The sequence below is a fragment of the Crotalus tigris genome, unplaced genomic scaffold (assembly GCF_016545835.1).
Source record: "Crotalus tigris isolate CLP2741 ecotype Arizona unplaced genomic scaffold, ASM1654583v1 scf7180000018016.4438896, whole genome shotgun sequence".
NCBI lineage: Eukaryota > Metazoa > Chordata > Lepidosauria > Squamata > Viperidae > Crotalus > Crotalus tigris.
In genome coordinates, this window is record NW_024096778.1 from 327235 (window position 1) to 348931 (window position 21697).

General features: G+C 36.2%; 1 protein-coding gene across 8 annotated transcripts in view; it reads right to left on the reverse strand.

Moving 5' to 3' along the window:
- The window catches only part of MYO6 (myosin VI), a 118947-nt gene that overhangs the window by 24058 nt on the left and 73192 nt on the right, over positions 1–21697 (reverse strand). For all 8 annotated transcript variants that reach the window (XM_039346617.1, XM_039346616.1, XM_039346613.1 and 5 more), the window contains 5 exons: positions 20232–20359; positions 17709–17804; positions 15552–15725; positions 10135–10173; positions 7817–7910 (listed from right to left, as the gene is read on the reverse strand). In XM_039346617.1, the coding sequence (XP_039202551.1) occupies positions 7817–7910; positions 10135–10173; positions 15552–15725; positions 17709–17804; positions 20232–20359 (531 nt within the window). The remainder of the gene's footprint in view (positions 1–7816; positions 7911–10134; positions 10174–15551; positions 15726–17708; positions 17805–20231; positions 20360–21697) is intronic.

Sequence of the window (21697 nt, forward strand, 5' to 3'; positions counted from 1 at the left end):
TTAATAATAATAATAAAAATCACAATAATAATATATATAATAATAATATAGATAACATAAACTTTAAAATGAATAATATATACTAAAAAAGAAAAAAAAAAAATAAAAAGAGAAAAGAGAGAGAGAAAGAAGAAAGAAGAAAGTAGACGAAGAATAAAGCATATATATATATATAAAAAAAAATATATGAATAATAATACATAAAAAATGTATATATATAAAAAAGAAAAAGAAGAAAGAAAGAAAGAAAAAACAATCATTACAAATTATAAAAAGGCTAGATAATATTTTTCCATATCCAAATTATGTTGTATAAAATTTATCCATTTTTCCCATACCGCAAAAAAATTTTCTTGAGATTGCTCCTTTAAGAAAGCCGAAATCTTTGCCATTTCTGCCAAATACGAAACTTTATGAAACCATTCTTGTAAAGTAGGCAAAGATTCCTTCTTCCAATATTGTCCTATTAACAACCTAGCGGCTGTAATCAAATTTAACATCAATATAACCTCCTTAGCATCACAGTCAATAACAATACCTAGTAAAAATAATTGCGGAGTAAATTTTACCCTCCTTTTAAAAATTCTTTGAATATTCCACCATATCTTAATCCAAAAAGCTTTTATATGCTTACACGTCCACCAAATATGGTAATAGGTAGCATCCAAATATCCACATCTCCAGCATTTCGGCTGTAGATTAGGGTACATAATGGACATTTTCTTTGGGTCAAGGTGCCATCTATAAAACATCTTATAAAAATTCTCTCTTAAATTTTGCGCTTGTGTGAATTTAACATTTCTTATCCAAATAAGTTCCCAAGTATCCATTGAAATCGTTTCACCAATATTCTGTGCCCATTTAATCATACAATCTTTAACTAGTTCAAGTTCTGAATCTAATTCCACTAAAACCCCATAAACTCTCTTAATATGGGTTGGCCTTTGATCTCTTACTTGTTTTAAAAAAATTTCATCTTCTCTAAGCCAGCCCATTTTACAATCCATCTTCCATCTATCCACTATTTGTCTATATTGGAACCATGAATAAGTTAAGTTTTCATGTGTTAATTCTTCCAAAGATTTTAACTGCCAGTCTTGGCCATCCCATCTTAATAACTGTACGTAAGAGACCTTGTCCATATTTACCCCTTTCCTTATACCTTCTATGGCATGCCGAGGTATAGCCCATAATGGTATTTTGAAGTCACTTTTATAATACTTTCTCCACACTCTTAGCAAAGAGTTTCTTATAATATGAGACTTAAAAACCCAATCCACTTTTTTATTAAATATTAAATAGGCATGCCATCCAAAAAATAGGTCCCAGCCTTCCAAATGAAGTATTTCTGTATTTGTTAAATTCACCCAGTCGCTAATCAATGTCAATACTACAGCATCATAATACAATTTCATATTTGGTACCTTGAGTCCACCTCTCTCACGAAAATCTTGCATTATTTTAAGTTTCACCCTTGGTTTTTTCCCTGCCCAAACAAATTTATTAATACCTTTTTGCCATTCATCTAAATTACGTTCGTTCTTTAAGATAGGTAACATTTGAAACAAAAAAATAAACTTTGGCAGGACATTCATTTTAATAACTGCAATTCTGCCCATAAGGGATAACTGTAAATTATTCCAGTTTTTTAAATCCTTCTGTACCTCCATCCACAGCTTTTCATAATTATTTTTATACAATTTTACATTAGAAGCAGATAATGTAACCCCCAAATATTTTACCTTATCAACAATTTCAAAGTCTGTTAAGTTAACTAAAGCCTGTTTATCACCATTAGTCATGTTTTTAGCTAATATTTTGGTCTTATTATTATTAATTTTAAAGCCAGAAACACGTCCATATTGTTGAATCAATTGTAATAATTTCACCACCGAAGAAACAGGTTGAGACAAAGTAACAACCAAGTCATCTGCAAAGGCTCTTAATTTATATTCTTTTTTATTAATTTCTATTCCTTTTATTTCTTGAGACTCCCGAATTTTAATCAACAAAATTTCCAGTGTTAAAACAAACAATAACGGAGACAACGGGCATCCCTGTCTTGTTCCTTTTTCTATTACAAAAGCCTCTGACAAACCCCCATTTACAATAATTTGAGCAGTCTGTTTTTGATATATATTGGATAATACTTGTAATATATTTTGTCCAAAATTCATCTCCTTGATTAAACACAGCATAAACTGCCAATTCACTTGATCAAAGGCTTTTTCAGCATCCAAAAATATCAGGCCTGCAGAGACTTGGTTATTCTTTTCTAAATACTCTAATAAATTAATAATTTGTCTAACGTTATTCTTCATATACCTTCCAGTTATAAAACCCGATTGATCCCTATGTATAAACTGCTGCAAGATCCCCATAAGCCTGTTAGCTAAAATTTTTGCAAAAATTTTATAATCCACATTTAAAAGAGATATAGGCCTATAATTTTTAGGCAAAGTAAGATCTTGACTATCTTTTGGAATCAATGATATAAATGCATTACGCCAGGATGGAGGGATCTCTAACCCCTGTAATAAATTATTAAACAGTTCACACAACGGTTGAGTCATCTCTTCTACTAAAGCTTTATAATAAATAGATGTCAACCCATCCGTACCCGGCGCTTTGCCCAATTTCAATTGTTTAATAGCTGTAACAATTTCTTCCTTAGTAATTAAACCGTTAATCTTTTTTTCCTGATCTTCTGTTAATTTAGGAAAGTTAACTTTGCCTAAATAATTATTTATATCTGTAATTTGAATATTAGTACCCTTATATAATTTTTGATAGTATTCTAAAAAAGATTTCTTAATCAATTCTTTCTGATAAACCAATTTACCATTATAATTTATTTTATCTATATTCCTCTGTTTCTGTTTTTTTCTTAACTGATAAGCCAACCATCTCCCTGGTTTATTAGCATTACAAAATGTATTTTGTTTCATAAATAGCAAATTAGTTGCAGCTTGATCAGCCATCAGCATGTTAAATTGTGTTTTTAACAATTTTAAAGCTCCTTTAACCTTTTCATCTAAGGGATTTGAAATTAAAAGTTTCTCTTTTAATTTAATCTCCTCTTCCAAGTCTTTCCGTTTCTGAGTCTGTTTCTGTCTATGCAAATTATTCATTTTTATCAAAATACCACGCATAAAAGCTTTACTTGCATCCCAGACCATTGACATTGATGTTCCCTTGTTCATATTTAAAGTAAAATATTCCTTTAAACATTCCTTTAATTTATGAACATTTTTTTCTTGTTTAAATAAATTCTCATTCACCCTCCAGGATCTCCTATCTTCCTTCTCTACAAACAGTTCCATCCAAACTGGACTATGATCGGACAATGTCCTAGGAAAAATTTTTACATTCTTCACCCTGTTGTATAAATCTGTTGTGATCAAAAAGAAATCAATTCTTGAGAAAGATTGGTGTCTATCTGAGAAAAACGTAAAATCCTTTTCTTCTTGATTACGTTCACGCCAATAGTCTCTCAATTCCCAATCTTCTTTCATATCAAAAAAGGCTTTAGGTAATTTAGCCTGTTTAAAAAAGGTAGAAGAGCCTTTTTTGTCCATTTGTATATCTAAGACACCATTCCAGTCTCCCATTAAAATCACAGATCTATAGTCCAACAAAGTTATTTTCTGATGTAGTAACCTATAAAATTGCTCCTGTTGCTGGTTTGGTGCATACAACCCCACAATAAGAATTTTCTTGCCATATAAACCAAGTTCAAGCATAACATATCTTCCGTAAGGGTCTGATTCTAACAAGGTAGCGGATAAATTCTGTTTAACATAGATTACCACACCCCCTTTCTTCCCAGGGGCGGGAGATACAAAATGAGATCCCAAGCGAGGATTATTTAAATATTTTTGATCTTTAGCTGTAATATGAGTTTCTTGCAAGCAAATAATATCATTGTTATGTTGTTTCAAATAGTGGTAAATTTTTTTTCTCTTTTGAGGAATGTTTAATCCATTAACATTCCAGGACAGGAGCTTTGCCATCTCCCTTGGCCTTCAGCCTGGAGAAGATCCGCTCAAATTCTGCTGCTGATGAATATGTAGCAGAGCTTTTGGGTCTTGCTCCTCCCACCGGCACTGAAGCAATTTGCTGAGTAGATTCTTCAATTTCTTTTTCTTTTTCTTTTTTCTGTTGTTCTTTTTCTTTACGTTTATGTGCTGCACGGGTCATTCTCTGTTCTTTAACCTCTGGTTGAGACATCCATACCACCTGTCCAGCAGTCATCATCCCTGTACCTTCAGATTTCTGTTCCATCTCTTTGTCACTCAAGACTTTATGCATCATGGGCAAAGGAGAGCCTGCTCCCAGGACCGTTTTATAAAATTCCTTAGCTTTAGCAACTGTATTAAGTCTATAACGTGTCCCCGCATGGCTCAAAACAATGCCCATCGGAATCTCCCATCTAAATGGCATTTGTCTTGCTTTAAGTTCATTTACTAAAAAAGCAAAATCTTTTCTGCTTCTTAAAATTTTAGGTGGAATTTCCTTTAAAATAATAATATCTTGGGCAGCAATCTGAAATCTTTTATTATAAAAAGTTTGTAGAATCTGATTTCGCAAAGACTTCTTAGCAAAATATATCACCACATCTCTAGGCAAATTCCTCTGTTTTGCAATCCAAGAATTAACTCTATAAATTCTTTCCACATCCCCACGTAACTCTTCTTTATCAATATTCAAAATAACAGCCAAGTCATTAATCACCATTTCCATCAAATCTTGAGTTTTATCTTCTTTCAGACCCCTTATTCTCAAAGCATATTCCATCTGTCTATACTGGAACATAAGAATATCATCTTGTGAAGTCTCCACTTTTTTCTCCATATCTTGAAATTTATAATCCAAAAGTTCAACTGTTTCTTCAATTTCCTCTACTCTGGAGTCCAGCTTCACAACCACTGAGGCCATTCCAGATAGAGCTAGAAGTATATCATCCCTCAAAATAGCATTATTCTGTTCTAAAAGCTCCTTCATTTCTTTCTTCATTTCCTCCTTAGTTTCAGATTTATTCTGGTCCAAAAGTTGTTTCATTTCCTCCCTAAACTGTGAGACAGCACTTACCATTATTTCTTTAATGTCTTGTGCTGATGTGCCAGATGGGGGAGGTGAAGGTGGAGTGGATTTAGGTTGCTGCACTGAGGGTATTATTTTAAGTTGTTGTTGCACAGTAGAAGTAGCAGGAGAAGAAGTTACTTTAGAAGCTGCAGTAGCTGGTTGTCGTTTTGAAGCCATTTTAATTTATCTTCCTTTCTTCTTAAAAATACCGATAAAAATAAGTAATCCAAAAAAAAATTAAAAATAAGATAAAATAGAATAAAATAAGATCAATCTAAAAGTCCCCAAGAATAAAAAAGTAAAAAAAGTAAAAAAAAAGCAGTATTAAACAACAATTCAGCCGATCCGTCTTTTAAAGGAAAAAAAACTTTCAAAACGCCATTTTACTTTCACTCTCACTTTTCCGCCCGAAAAAAAAAGAGAAAGCTTAAAAAAATAAAAAAAAATCAGCATATACTAAATAAACTAAATAAACTAAAAAAAAATAAAATGAAGCTAAACTATAAATAAAATCCTTTAAACAGTTCTGTCCGGTTTAAGATTACTCACGGTTTCTTTAAGTACGGAGATGGTAGCGGCGTCTCGCTTTGTTTCTGAAGAAACAAAGACAGCTGAGAGGCGGAGAAGGCAATGAACTCCGAGGGAACCCTCTTTCTACCCCCCTAAAAATAAAAATCCAGGGAGAGTTAAGAGGTTCTACCTCTATTCATGCGATCTCTGCCCCTTCCCTTCGCCCGGGAAGGGGATTGCGAGCCGCGGGCCAGCTGGTAAACGCTGTGCTCCGCGGATCTGACACCTTCTCAGGAGGACGGCTACAAAGTAGCTGCCATCTCCACCGCTTTAACCACCGGAAGTCCGAGAACTGGTTGTTCACATATCTGAATCCCACCACTGATTAGCCCTAATCTCTTTCAACTGGTTTAGCCAAAAATCGGCAGAGTAAAAGGCAGGCAAACAAATAAATAAAATTTTGTTTTCATCTCTAAACCAGGAAAAAAAAACTAGATGAAGAATAATGTAATTCATAGACATTTTTTCGCAATGTTCTTTATGGACTTTTGGCTGACATCAGGATTGAAAAGTTGATGTTTTATGGACTTATAATAAGGAATGGGATATGGGATGAAGAGATATCTGTTTAACCTTAGGGGGGCTGAAGAATTATTACATTTGTTTATTCTTGTTGTGATGAAGGTTTGATTCACTTCTTTATTTCTTTTTTTTTGTACCTCTTTTCTTTTTCTTCTTTTTTTCTTTTCTTACATTTTTTATTTCCATTCTCTTTCTCTAAATTTATTGTAGTTTTTATTATTGTAATTAAAATTGTTAATAAAAATTATATATTAAAAATAATGATTAAGACAGAGGGAAAAAACTTCATTACTTTCCTCGTCTCCTTTACTATAGTACAGTATTGCTCAGCCTTAAGATTATCAGCCAAAAATTGAGTTAACAAAACACTAATTAAGTTAAGATGTTAAGGATTTCTGATTTGCTAAATTTAAACTTTAAACATAACTTGACATGACAAGCAATAGAAATATTTGCCAAGTTGAACAGATGCTTGAAGCCTCCGGGATGCAAAAATTGTAAAGAAATTAATAGAAATACTAGGATAGCAGCTAATGAAAACAAACAGTTTAACTTGAAATAAGACTTATTTCAGGACAATTATAATCATAAATTTCAAAATCAGCTTTGTGAAATTGTTGCTTTTGTTAGTTAATTAGGTTTTAACATTTTTAAATTCTATATTAATGTCATCTAGTCCTGTTATGTCAACAAGAACACCTGAACATCTTCCAGATCTCTCAGCTGGGAAGAAAAGGATGAGACAGATAGAATAGACTGGATAGAAATCACCTCCTACTAATTGCTTAAGTTGTACTATGGCTATAATGCACTATAGGAATAGTACAATACTGGGAGGTACACTATCAAGTGTCCCAGAGCCAATAGGAATCCCCAAAATGTTGACTGCAATCCTGAAGAACCTTCCAAGAATTGTCACCCAATTACATGTGATGGTACGGAAATAAATAAATACATGGGAAGTCATCACTTCCTCTTTGAAGAAATGAGTGGTTCAGAAATAAGAAATGAATGTATAATACATCATAAACATAATGTATTATGTTTATAATGTATTCTCATCTACAAAGAAAATTTATTTTATTTTTATTTTGTGGAAGGAGAGGGATTAAATGAACATCTGAACTTTACTAAGAACATTCTACCACAATAGTTTAAAAATAGCTAATATATTGATACTATTGAATGGTAGATTGATAATATAGTGTCCAAAGTGCAATCATTACAGCTGAATCCAGTTTTTGCAGTGGTGGGGAAGGCAACAGTTCAATGATGATGGAAAGATAGATGCTGCACTGTTCTTATATCTTCAGAAAAATAGAATGTTCAGTTTCCTTTGGATTGTAGGATGGGTTTTGATCTTCAGGGTGGCTTTCACATATTACTAAATAAATTACATTTTAAGTTCACAGAATACCACCTTTTAGTTTATTTTTAAAAAATCTTTTAACAGTACTATCTACAGATTATTATTTTGCAGAATAATTTCACTGCAGCAATAGAGCAGTGAAAAAGCTCCCTCGTTTTTTTCTGACTGAAAAACTCTTATACAAAGCACTGTAATTTGGTTTTGCCAGAATCCTCATTTGCATATTATTAGAGATCTAAAGTATCATCTTCAGAAGATACACTAAATTACCTGAACACTGAAGCTGAGAGAGGATTTGAGCACCTTCAAATTGGTGACTGGTCATCTTTAGATTCGGTTTAATGCAGCGAATAAAGCTTGACCCCTATTGTAAAGGCAGAAGATTAGTATAATCATGATTAAGAATACTTGAAAAGAATGTTAGAGCCAACTCATCCCACAATACTCCTATCTAATCCCACCAGTTAGATACTTTTTCCTTAAAATATTTGTATTAAATCTTCCCATCTTTTTTTAATAAACTCAGATGCAATAAATATGTTGAAATATTTAACTCTGCCCTTGTTTTTAAACCTCTATAGCATGCAAGCTTATGCACAGAGATTGTCTTTTCATAAAACCATCAATAACATTCATGTCATACCAAGCTTAATACCTAGCAGAAACACGTAATTTCTCAGTTGCCTGACCACTACACAAAGGAAACAAAAGCCTTTGGAAAATCAGGTGTCCTATGGTTTCTGATACTGGTTGTAGTAGTGTACAAATGCTGACAGGAAGGAAGATGGCTGTTCTTCTGAGGTGATCGTCATCAGGCCACGGAGGTTTGGAAAAGAGGTCCGGGAGTATTGTTAAAGCCACTATAGTGCCCATGATGGAGAGATTGGGAGACCAGTTCAAGCTTAACTATTTTTTGTTTAAATGTGGAGAAATGCATGAAAGAATCAATTTCATTTGGAGGGATAGGAGGAGTTAATTGCAATTATCTATTCAAAGCCATTTAAAAGGGAGACAAAAGGAGGAAAGAGAGGAAAGTTTTTATACTTAGAGCTCTAAACCCAGGGTGGGCAACTATGACACTTTTATGACCTCTGGACTTCAACTCCCAGAATTCCTCAGTCAGCATGAACTGGCTACAATGAATTCAGAACCATGGCTGATTGACATTTAACCTCTGGAACTGGAAGAAAAATGCACAGGATTGGCTAGAGTGGTCTTCTGAATCATCCTTTTGCTATCCTGCACATTTTATCGAGGACCACAGCCTAGCAAGAACTTCCTCCAGTTGAGTAGCATGTAAATTCTGTTGGATTGAGGCCTATACAAGGCTTAGTGTGGCATTTGAAGCACAGCATTCCAAAAATGAGCAGGACCATAAAATAAAATGCAATCAATCAAGATCAAACGAGGTATTAGTACCACTTTATAAAACCCTAGTAAGACCACACCCTGGAATACTGCAGTCAATTTTGGTCACCATATCACAAAAAAGATGTTGAGAGTTTGGAAAAAAATCAGAGAAGAGCAACTAAGATGATCAAAGGCCTGGAGACTAAAACATACGAAGAATGGCTGCAGGACTTGGGTTTGGTAGTCTAAACAAAAGAAGACATAGGGGAGACATGATAGCAGTGTTCCAGTATTTGAGGGGCTGCCACAAAGAAGAGGGGGGGGGGTCACGTTATTCACCAAAGCACCAGAGGGCAGGACAAGAAACAATGGTTGGAAACTGATCAAAGAGAGAAGCAACCTGGAATTAAGGAGAAACTTCCTAACAGTGAAGACAATTAACCAGTGGAATAGCTTGCCCCCAGAAATCGTGGGCACTCCATCACTGGAGATTTTTAAGAAGAGGCTAGACAGTCACTTGTCTGAGATGGTATACGTTCTCCTGCTTGAGCAGGGGGCTAACTAGAAGACCCTTCCAGCTCTATTCTATTCTGTTCTATTTCTTAAATCATCAGAAACATGCAAAAAGGGCTGAATTTAATGTTCTGGTCCATTGGGGAGGCTCAAAGGGAATTGTAAAAAGGAGTTGATGGGTTATATGTCATCTCTCATCTGAAAGTTTTTTAATTCTTCATCTAACATTTACCTGCTTACAATATATATATAAATTCTCTAAATAAATAAATAAATTTGTTTTGAGATGTTTATGTTAAGGATTACAGGTAAACTACTGACCCCAAAGTGCTTCAATCTCTCTCTAGCTCTTTTTTTTAAAAATGTTGGACAGTTTTCTGCAAGCATGTTTCCCTTATTCTTTGGTGTAATGCAGAATCACTGATGAACTGACTACATGACTATACCTGTAAAATAATAAAAAAATTCCCATAATACATGGGTTTAGCCAAGGTCACTCTTAAAGCTAAATATACTGGTTGTGACAGTTCCCATCTGCTCCATGCATAAAAAAATGTCAAATATGCAAAATGCTCAAGTATACAATTCTGTTCAAATTTAACTGATGTCCTGGCTTTAACAGATCTCCATCACCGCATTAGTACAATAAATCTAGGGTGCAAAAATATAAAAATAGATGAGACCTTGTAACAGAAGGCACCAATTTTCCATGACTATTTACTTACAGTGCTACGAAGCTTTTCCAGAAGCAGGTTTAGCTGAGTCTGTGAAAGAAAAGCATCTGTGTCAAACTAGACAAGCACAAACAAAGCACAGGGGGAAAGACATTTCATTATCAACATGCATCTCTCAGCACTGGCTCTTTGCATAATATAATCTGTTTCTGGAATGGAGTGCAAAGGCAAAGTCATATGTTGGGCCTGACCAGCCTCAACTATGTCAATTACTGCACTTCTAATTCTTGGTTGAACACCTCTAACCACAAAGAAGTTTATACCTTTGCACACCAAGAGGTAAAGGGAATGTGTGGGAGCGAAAGACAGGAAGGAAGTATGAATGCCAAAGTCAAGTTGTCAAAAGATGGCAAAGCCACCTGTGAAAAAATGCCCTTAGGCAGAAGACAAAGCTGTGCCCTGACAGCAGAATATCACATGCAACTTTCCCAATGAAATACCTTTCAGATATCCTGAAACATAACTCCTATTACATCTAGACTGTATGGCTAATGAATGCCATACAACTCAATACCTGGCCAATCCTTTCCATTGATAGCTACCTTATTCACAATAGTTTTAAGAGAGCTTTTTACCCAATAAACTTATTCTGCTGTTATATAGAGCAGATGAAGCTCAGTTGGGGTCTGCCTTCAAGCAAAGATCATGAAAACACAAAATATATCTTTTTAGTGTAGGAGTCTTGGTCTTTTCTGAACTTGATTGTTTTTTTGTAGATGTTTCATTACCTAACTAGGTAATATCATCAGCACTAAAAGGGAATGGGATTTGCTCTCTGTTTAGGTACAAGTGGCTTGCCCTGGGAGTGAGTGTTCTTGGTAGTTCCTTGATTAGGCTGTTGTTTACAATCAAGCTCAGGGAGCACCAGGACCCCACAGTTCAATCCTGAGTTACAAATGCTCTCTTCTATTGGTAAATCTTGTTAGGTTAGTATCTGGCATAAGCTGCCTTGCTGGAATATCTTCTGCCAAGCATTTGATGAGAACTGAGACAGGAGACCCTGAGCTACCAGTTGTTGATTTATAAAATGACAATTTTGGTACACTGGTTTACTTTGAATAACAGTTTTTATATCAATTCTTAATATATACACCTGTTTACTGCTGGGCAGTAAATAAGCTGCAGAATAAGCTACCAGTATCATAAGAATACATTCCTTATATCCACCCAACCCACCAAAGTAGGGAGACAGGGAATGTGGGAGCTCTTCTCCAAAGAAGGTACATCTGTTGGGCCACAGAAGAAGGGTCTTCTCCGTGATGGCTCCCTCCCTTTGGAATATCATCCCCGTGGAGATGGCTCCCACTTTGACACTCTTTCACAAGGCCCTGAAGACCTGGTTTTGTCATTGGGCCTAGAGTATCCAGAGTGGGATGGAGCCTATCAAGTACCTCATTTGATTGACTGCTTTTACTGGGGGAGGGGTTTATTCTTGTATCTTGGGTTTCTATTTTTTGTAAGATGCCTAGCGCCACTGAAAGTGAGTGGGCAGCCATATAAATTGTCTAAATAAATAAATTCAATATTCAGTTCCCCACCAACAGGCAAAAACTGTAGAGTCCAGGAAAAGTTCCATAGCAGCATCCTACTTTTCTAGACTTCACCAGATTCTGCATATAAGAATCTTTTGGTTCCTAGGACAAAATACACCTCCATCCATTACACTTCTTCCCCTCCTTATCACTTACGAAAATATTAGGAGGGACATTGATTTTAATTGTACAAAACTCATCTTAACACACTATGCAGTGTCACTGCTACAAAAATAATCAACCAAAATGACAGCTGCGTGTAAAGAATCAAGGAAAGAGTACGCTGCTTATAGAAGAAAAGCAGTGATATCATATAGCAACCTCTCTCATTAAACTTTTAAAGTCAGTACACTTAAAATATTTCTCTCCTGCTTTTGGAAACTAGAGCTGTTGTCATAGTATTCATTGGCTATGATCTTTGTATGTAACTGAAGAGCATTATTTGTTTGCTTATTGTGAGCTTGTGTTGAAACCCCTATCCATTCACCTCAGAAACAGATATTCTGTCTCAAGTTAGTAAATGATCCTGAACTGGCTCCTCTGACAGGGTTGTTATGTTGGGTTAATTAATTAATTAGTTTCGTTTCACTAGGTTAAAATGCCACTTCAAATACAGAGTCTGGTGGCTTACAATCCCGCTGCCTCAAAATAGGATTAAAACAACCCAATAAATAAATGAAAACTTTAACAAGTTTAACTTTAACAGTCTTGTCCAATGTGTTTTCTTTGTCTTTAACTGTATATTCAATAAAATTTCTTTAAAAAAAATAACTTTAACAAAAAATAACAACAGACTGAACAAAATTGAGGAACAATGCCTACAACAAAAATCAAAATCACTCATATAAAAGGAAGGAATGATCCAATTTACCTCTCTCTCAAAGGGCAGATAGAATAACCAGCAGGAATGCATTATTTGATGTAAACCAATGGCCTCAGTTTTAAATGTTTTATATTACATTATATTACATTTATATTACATTACATTATGCTAATCTGGTAGCTCTCATTCCCCACCTAGGGAAAAAAGGGCCAGGTAAGAAAATTAAGGAGTGCAGTAATGAAAAAGTTATGAATTGCTCCCTTCTACCAGCTGACCTGGATTTATGCAGGAAATATAGCAATAGCAATCGCACATATAATGCTTCATAGTTTTTTACAGCCTTCTCAGCGGTTTACAGAGTTAGCATATTGCCCCCAACTATTTGGGTCTTCTTTGTACTGACCTCAGAAGGATGGAAGGCTGAGTCAACCTCGAGCCGGTAAGAATCAAACCGTTGGCAGTCGGCATAATTAGCCTGCAGTATTACATTCTAACTACTGCGCCACCACGCCATGACCAAATATCCAGGTAGTCTTCAACCTGCTTTCATCCATAAGAATCTACTGTTCATGCATGTTCACCACTGGTCTTCTTTAAGTTCAGCTAGAATGTCACAAATCCAGTTTTCTGCACATCTGCAGCATCTAGCATATCCACCTTTATTATTTTTATAAATAACTGAAGATAGTGAATATACCTAATACTTTTTCCTCCACCTATTTTCTCCGTAACAACCCTGTGAGGTGGATTGGGATGAGAGAGAGTGACTGGTCCAAGGTCACTCACCTAAGCTGGGACTAGAACTCACAGTTTCCTACTTTCTAGCCTGATGCCTTAACTACTAGACCAGGAGTAGGCAACCTTGGTTCTTTTATAACTCTTGGACTTCAACTCCCAGAATTCCTGAGCCAGCATGGCTGGGTCAGGAATTCTGGGAGTTGAAGTCCAGGAATCATAGAAGAGCCAAGGTTACCTACCCCTGCACTAGACCAAACTGGCCGTCAACAAAATTTAAAACTTATTCAAAAGAGAACATGATGGAAAGACAAAATCAATACTATTTATGGTACTAAATACATAATTATTATCCTTGGAAGAAAATCAGAATCTTGCTCTAGAACAGAAATGTTTTCTTATTCTCACCAAGCAGAATCAGATCTATTTTATCTTATTAATATTAAGGAATCCAATTTCCCTTCAACCTTTGCTTGGCTTCTGCCTGTTTTTTCTCTCCATCTCTGCATAGTTCTGGCCCAGCCATCTTGAGCTGTAAAGACCAACTAACCTAAAATTTAATAGAAGAGAATACTTGTAGCTCAGGATGTAGCTGTAGGGTCTGTGGTTCTCTCCAAAGCTGGTTGTTTCCTTGTAGACATTGCATTACCCAGCTAGGTAATATTATCAGTGCACTGATGATGTTACCCAACTGCAAGAAAATAATCAACCTCAGAGAGCATTAAGGACCACATAACATAAACATTGTTTGACTGAAAAAGAAAAGAGAAAAAACACAGTGCTTCCAAACCTGGGCAAATTACCCAGAATTGGGTCAAAGTGGTTTTTCTTCAGGTAATGATACATAAACCCATTATCCAATCACATAGGGACATTTAAAGTGACTTGAAGTGTTTTACCTAAATTGGAAAAAAAAAGACTTTCTGATTTGGGAAGCACTAGGCTTAACGTATCAAGAACAGAAGGCAGTCAGAAGCCAGATTTACAGCTCCTAACAAAGGAACAAACATTGGAAAAGTATCAGACTCTTTAGTTAGTTAAGAAAAAGAAAGAAAACAAATTCCCAATGCCCTTAAAAGCAGAGTGTTTATCTTTTTCCTCTTCACTGCATTAGAACAATTGGTCGCGTTTCGCTTTCACAGATAGCATTCACTATTTAAACGGAACATCCCCTGCAAGTTAATCAGGGCCACACAGTGTATCAGTATAGCGGAGAGAAAGGCTTTTGAACTGAACATATTCCATTTGGCTTTGGCAAAACAATTCTCCTCCACAGCCCCTGTCATTTGTGTGATTCCACTGTTCAGGTATTTATTAACAGAATCCTCGAGGATTGCTCATTTCTCCTGAAACATGCAGCATAATCATAGCAACCTCCTAAGAGGTACAAGGCATGTGCTAACAGCCTGCTCTTTGTCTGCTAAAATTCCTACAGCGCTGCTTATGCACACATGGTAGAGGTGGGCTGAACCAACCACTCAGGTACACTGTGAATTTAATTCAGATTTATGGTGCAAACTAACTTTTCCTTCCTTAAATATCTATGGAGATTCTCAATTTATCCAGGTCATGGTTGTCCCAAAGGTGCTTTTTCTCAAAAGGCAGCTGGACTTTCTTGTTTGTTTGTTTTTTTCCTTTGAAAATGTTTTGCTTCTCATCCAAGAAGCTTCTTCAATTCTGGATGAGAAGCGAAACATTTTCAAAAGAAAAAACCAAGAAAGTCTACTTGCCTTTTCAAAAAAAGCACCTTTGGGTTTTCCTTCCTTAGCAGCAACTGAAAGCTGGACAGAAGATGCTTATGAAGTTTTTGTTTTAGTTGATAAGAATTCTATATTAGATATAATGTTGTCAAAATTTGCTTTTACAACATGGTGGATAATGATTTCTGGCATAAAAATTAAGAGCATTGTTGTATTCTTAATTAATTACTGTATATCTTAATTCTTAAGTATATGTAGATAGGTTGGTGTTTTGCTTGTTTGTCTAGTTCAGGGATAGGCAACCTTGGCTCTTTTACGACTCGTAGACTTCAACTCCCAGATAGGCACATGAAATAACTGTTTGGGAAACTATCATTCTAGGACTTTACAAATTGATCCGGCAAAATAGTCTAAGTACAGCTGGAATGTTCCCAAAAACCCAAGGCTTCCAAAATCTGTAGAGTCTGTAGAAAACCTGTTACAGCATTAACATTTCCTACTGTAAGGGAAAGGTATCCAGTAGATGCTACAAAGGATACTGGAATGAAACTGAATCCACTATCGTGTGTGGATTCCTTTTATAGGACTATTAAGGGCAGTCTTATAAAACTACCATACCTTGAATTTGTTGCCCACGCTGATAAAACTTAGTTTTCCTGCTTTTTGCTTGGTATCCTTATTGTTGTTAGTGTTGGACTCAAAAAGTTGTCGGATAAATTTATCTTTGGATTCACATATAAGGGACTCCAGAGACATGTGCAAAGCATCGTTGTTTTTCTCCACAAACTGGGTCTGAGGAAAACCAGAAGCATTTAAATCATTCAGGAGAACATGCAGATCTGAGCTACCTCTAGATCATATATAGGAATTAAAACAAGCACATATGAAAGAGATTGGCAACAATCCCTTCTCTTTAAAAGCAATGCTATAAAACCTCTCAGTTTGTTTGTGTGTGTGTGTTTTTTTTCCAACGTGCAAGAATAGACAAGTTCTATTTTCAAATAGCAGTTTTGGGATAAATAAACATCAATACTATCACTCCATGCAAGACTCTTAAGCATCAATATCTCAGAAGGCCTGAACAAACCCTATGGGATTTTAATACAATTGTTAATTAGTGAGACACTTGTAATTTGTCTCAGATATAAACTGTCTTGCTTTTCTTTTTTTTCTCTGTGTCACCAGTTTAAACTCTACATCTGTCAGCCAATCCCTACATCTGATGAAGTGAGCTGCCACTCAGAAAAGCTTAAGCCTTACAATAAAATTTGTTACTTTTCCAAAGGGGCTGTTTGACTCTTTTTTTTATTTTTTCGGCTACAATAGATTAATTTAGTTCTACTCCTACAATATTTTCAAGTATTTTTCTCCAAAGTGTTACTTTTCCTAAAACAACTATATATTAAAATGGCATTGCTCACGATGAGCAAATTTATTTGTTTGGTAATGAAAACCCTAGTTAAATAGTTTATATTTTCTGATGAATTATTATAATAAACCAAAGAAACAACTATTTGCTACCACTCTCACACATACAGGTAGTCTTTGACTTACGACCATAACAGAGCCCAAAATTTCTGTTGTTAAGTAAGATAGTTGCTAAATGGGTTTTGCCCCACTTTACGACCATTCCTGCCAGATTTGTTCAGTGATTCACTGGAGTTGCTAAGTTAGTAACATGGCTATTAAGTGAATCTGCCTTCCCCATTGACTTTGCTCATCAGGTCACAAAAGGTGATCTCATAACCCCGGATACTGCAACTATCGCAAATACTTGCTAGTTGCCAAGCGTCCAAATTTTGATCACCGGGATGCTGCAACAGTCGTATGTTTGAAAAACCGTTTTTTTTCAGTGCTGTTGTAATTTCAGACAGTCACTAAACAAACGGCCGTAAGTCGAGAACTACCTTTACTGTTATTACTTGGAGAAAGGCTAGTTCTTAGGTCATCTCTCTGATCCTGAGCAGAGACTGAAAAATGTAAGAAACAGGAGCTCGATGTCAATGCTGCTCATATCGAATGTTCTTGCTTTGACAATATATGGAGATGCAGCCATTTTCTTTAAATTGTGTGTTACTCTTAGAGTTAGAATTAGATGATACTGGGGGGGGGGGAGAATGTGTATGGGAATTAGTTAGACATAACAATATCATAGTAGTGTGTGATTCAAGGTTGTTTGAAATAAGAGATGATAAGAAATGGCGGTTGGAGAATTGAAGGGAAAGTCTGCATTTCAAACTAATTGGAGAATGTGATTTATGACGGTTAATTAGAGGAGGGAAATGTGCTTTGATACTATGTGTTCAGGGGAGGGGAATTCAGATTTTGGCTTCGACTATGTACGTGCCAATGCTATGCTATTCGAATAAAGATTCTTTAAGGTAAACAATGCCTCGAAGTTCTTTGAAGAATTTAATCTGTCGGAAACATGACACTCTACAGTGATGGTTGTGCATTTGTGAAAGGCTTCAAGACTCACACTGTTCATTTTCCTTTTGCCTTAAGAAAGCAAGTATGAGTTCCCTTTAAAATGGATGCTTTTAAGTGACCTATTTATTTGGGAATTAATTTCCAGAGGGATCTCCTGATTGTCCTTCAGTACAATAGTACATATTTTATGGACAGTAACTGCTCTGTAATACCAAGTGCTCATTGCAAAGGGAGAACTTAACTTATATTAAAATAAATATTTACAGAATATCAATAAAAATAACAAGGTTGATTAACACATTTCTTTAAAAAAATAATTAAAAAAGAGCAACAGCATTAATTTACCGTCTCATAGCAAACTGCTCCTGCAAAATGTCTAATGATAAATCCCTCATCATCACGAATATTTCGATGAACAGCCAATTTAGATTTCCTGGGTATCTGAAGTGCAAAAGAAATACAATTTAAGATATATCCAGATGTTAAAAATAATGCCAGAATTCACAACAAATAAAAATGTGACAAATATTTTTTTAAAAAACAAAATCACTAAATTGTGAAGAAAATCCAGCAGCAAGATCATCCAGTGGCAATATACTGGTTAAAAGGGTCACAATTGGCTCTCAGTTAATATTGTTAAATCACACTAGTTTAAAGACAGAAAAATACAAAAAAAGACAAAGGAATCTTTTAAAGTACATCTTAACAAACAGATCCGATCATGGGCAAGAAGACAGATTTTCTAGTAACCTGATCCCTGAATTTAGAAATAAATCACTGGAATTAATTCAAGATCAACCGTACTGCAATCTATCCAAGTCAGCAGTTTACACACACATTTTAGACCACCTATAACTTCTGGTGAGCCTTTTGAAGGCAACCCTACAGAGCACCATCTTTGGATGTGACAGTGTGTACCAGCAGCCAAAAAAGCTAATACAATCCTGGGTTATATAAACAGAGGCATAGAATCAAGATCATGCGAACTATTAGTACCATTTTATAAAAACCTAGTAAGACCACACCGGGAATACTGCAGCCAGTTTTGGTCACCATATCACAAAAAAGATGTTGAGAGTTTGGAAAAAAATCAGAGAAGAGCAACTAAGATGATCAAAGGCCTGGAGACTAAAACATACAAAGAACGGCTGCAGGACTTGGGTTTGGCTAGTCCAAAGAAAAGAAATAGGGGAGACATGATAGCAGTGTTCCAGTATTTGAAGGGGCTGCCATAAAGAAGAGGGGGTCACATTATTGTCCAAAGCACCAGAGGGCAGGACAAGAAACAATGGTTGGAAACTGATGAAAGAGAGAAGCAACCTGGAATTAAAGAGAAACTTTCTGACAGTGAGGACAATTAACTAGTAGAACAGCTTGCCTCCAGAAATTGTGGGCACTCCATCACTGGAGATTTTTAAGAAGAGGCTAGACAGTCATTTACCTGAGATGGAATAGGTTCTCCTGCTTGAGCAGGGGGCTGAACTAGAAGACCTCCAAGGTCCCTTCTAGCTCTATTCTATGCTGTTTTGTTCTGTTCTATGATTCTATTGCCATCACAATTTCTGTCCCCTGCCTAAAGGACCACATCTACCTCACTTTAAAATATATATATAGCTTCACCTAATCCACAGTAGATTTTGCAGGTAGTATTCAATGACAACATTTTTACACATAAAGATGTAGGACCCTTCAATGCTCGGTCCCAGCCTTTTCAAATAAATATTTACTCATTACTGATACATTGCATTTCTATACTTCCTTTTTCTCTAGGAGCTCAGGACAGCTTACATGGGACTCTCCCTTCATTTAAATGCCACAATAGCTCTGTGAGATAGATGGGACCGAGACAGAATGGCTCAAAGTTATTCAGCAAGGTTCAACAGCTGAGGGTAGACCTGAACCTCAAATTCATCAGTCTTTAATCACTACATATTTAAATGTTCAAAGCATTTTATCTTTATATACAGAGAAACATTCTATCCCAAAGAAAGAGTGCCATATAGGCTCCAGATTTATTTCTCCTTATTCTTTAGACTGATTTTTCCATCTTTTCTCCAGGGGCTCCCCCTGGAAATTTAAGGGGTTCCCCTTTGTTTCCCCCCCCCAAACAGTAACAATGATTGGACTGAAGAAGAGTTACTGGCCCAAACTCACCTATGGAGTCTCCATTGTTGAGAATGGGTTTATATGTGGCTATTACCAGCCCTATTTCAATACCTAAACCAGCGTTTTTCAAACTTGGAACTCCAGAAGTTGAAGTCCACACCTCATAAAGCTGTCAAGTTTGAAAAACACTGATCTAAACTATCATGTTATTCTGGTTGAAATATACCAATCTAGACTTTAATATAACATGATTGGCATCAAACTCTTGCACCACATGGGTAGGTAGAAAGGTATCTAAAGAATTTGTCACAAATTTTATTTTAGGAGCTGTGGCAATGAATGCCACAAAGTAAGTAATTTCATAACTAGGGTGGCATGGCAATCAAGTCTTCGGAAAATTCTATTTCAGGGACTTTGCCAAACTGAACTGACTTTCCCCTTTCACTGTCTCCCTACCATAGTCATCTTCTCTATTAGTGAAGTGTAGCCATTTGTTTTTAAAACAAGTATTTGCTTTTTGAAACATTTGCTTTTGTGTGAATGTAGGCAGACTTGTTGCACTTGTCTTTACCTCCTTAAAGAAAGCATGATCTTATTCTGGGTTCACAAGGTAGCCATGCAGTCCCCAGAAGTGTATGCATCTGAATTAAAGGGAAGGTGGTAGAATACAATAAGGAAACAAGCCAATCTTAGGCAAACAACTGATTATATAAGCTGATTTATCTGGAGATGAACCAATCTAAATTCAAAAAATAAACGTACTGATAGCCTGAAATGTTCTTTTTGTTTCTGATGCACCACAGAAGCAAAATGTTGATCACTTGGCTGTGGAAGACGATTTTCTTCATCCAAAATATCAAGGATTCCTATCAACTTTCCTTCAATCAAATCTGTTTGAATGATAAAAACAACAATATGCAATGATTAAGAAAATACTTGCATATGTCCTATTGATGTTGTACTTTCTATACTTTCTATGTCCCATAAAAATCTTAGCCTCAGTAAAGAGGTGCAGTATGACTATTTAAAATTAAATTATTTAAAATGCAAATTATTATTTGCAAGTTATTAAACAAAATTCTCAACTGTACTAATATGTTTTTAAGATTTAATATCCATGTTTGTAATGTTATTCAAAGGTACTTACATATACGCATCAAAAGAACAAAAAAAACTATGGTAATATTAAATACAGAAATGCTTTATATAATGTAAACATTTTACGAATATATTAGAATAATAGTGATCAAGAAATACATTAGTACTGACAGCAAGAAGGTTCTTGATGTATTTCTGTAAGTTGAACAACTAAAATTAACAATAAAACATCATCAACCCCTCCTACCCCTGCACACACACAGAGACACTTCGTGACTGGGGCAATATATATAGTATATTCATATCCACAATACCCTGAAAAAAGAACTCACTAAACTCCTTGGTCCAGTGCTCAGAAAAAAAGCCAGGCATTAATTCCTTAAGTCCTAGTGTACTTCCAAAGGAATTCAAGGTGTTAGTGGTCATTCAAGGTGTTAGTGGTCATCTATAAAGCTCTTTCTAGCATGGGGCCAGATTGTGTGTTGAAATTGCTTCTCTTTGGTTGCTACCTGTCTGTCCAGGTCCAATAAGAGGGACATCTTCTAAGTCTCCTCAGGTAAAGAATGGATCTAGGAAGAGGGCTTTTCTGTCACAGTACCTGTCCTCAGGCATACCCCAAGATAGTATGAGATTGACTGACCCTGCCAGTTTTTCACAAAGCACTGAAGACCCAAAAGTGCTCCAGAATATTGAGCAGTTAGGAGATTAAATGACCTATGACAGTGGTGGCGAACCTATGGCACAGATGCCAGAGGCGGCACTCGGAGCCCTGCCTCCCCCCATGACCCCTTCCTCTCCAGCAGCCCCCCTGAAGGAGAGTTGCCCTTGAGCATGGCCAACACGGAGCAGCGCAGCCAAGGACATGGCAGCCAGGCAGCACAGACAAGACTCTGCCCTCACACCCCATCATGCACAGTTGATGCTGCAGGGCGCGGGCAGAGGGTGTGACCGCTATAGCACTGCTGGTCTGCCTGGGCGAGCTGCGGCGGGTCCTGGAGGCAGTGAGTGGTCCTGTGGGCAGGCGGGGCAGGGGATGGAGTGGGGGCGGGGCCAGTTTTTGGGCACTCGGTCTCTAAAAGGTTCCCCATCACTGACCTATGAAATGTTTTTCTGAAAGTTTTCTTGATTGA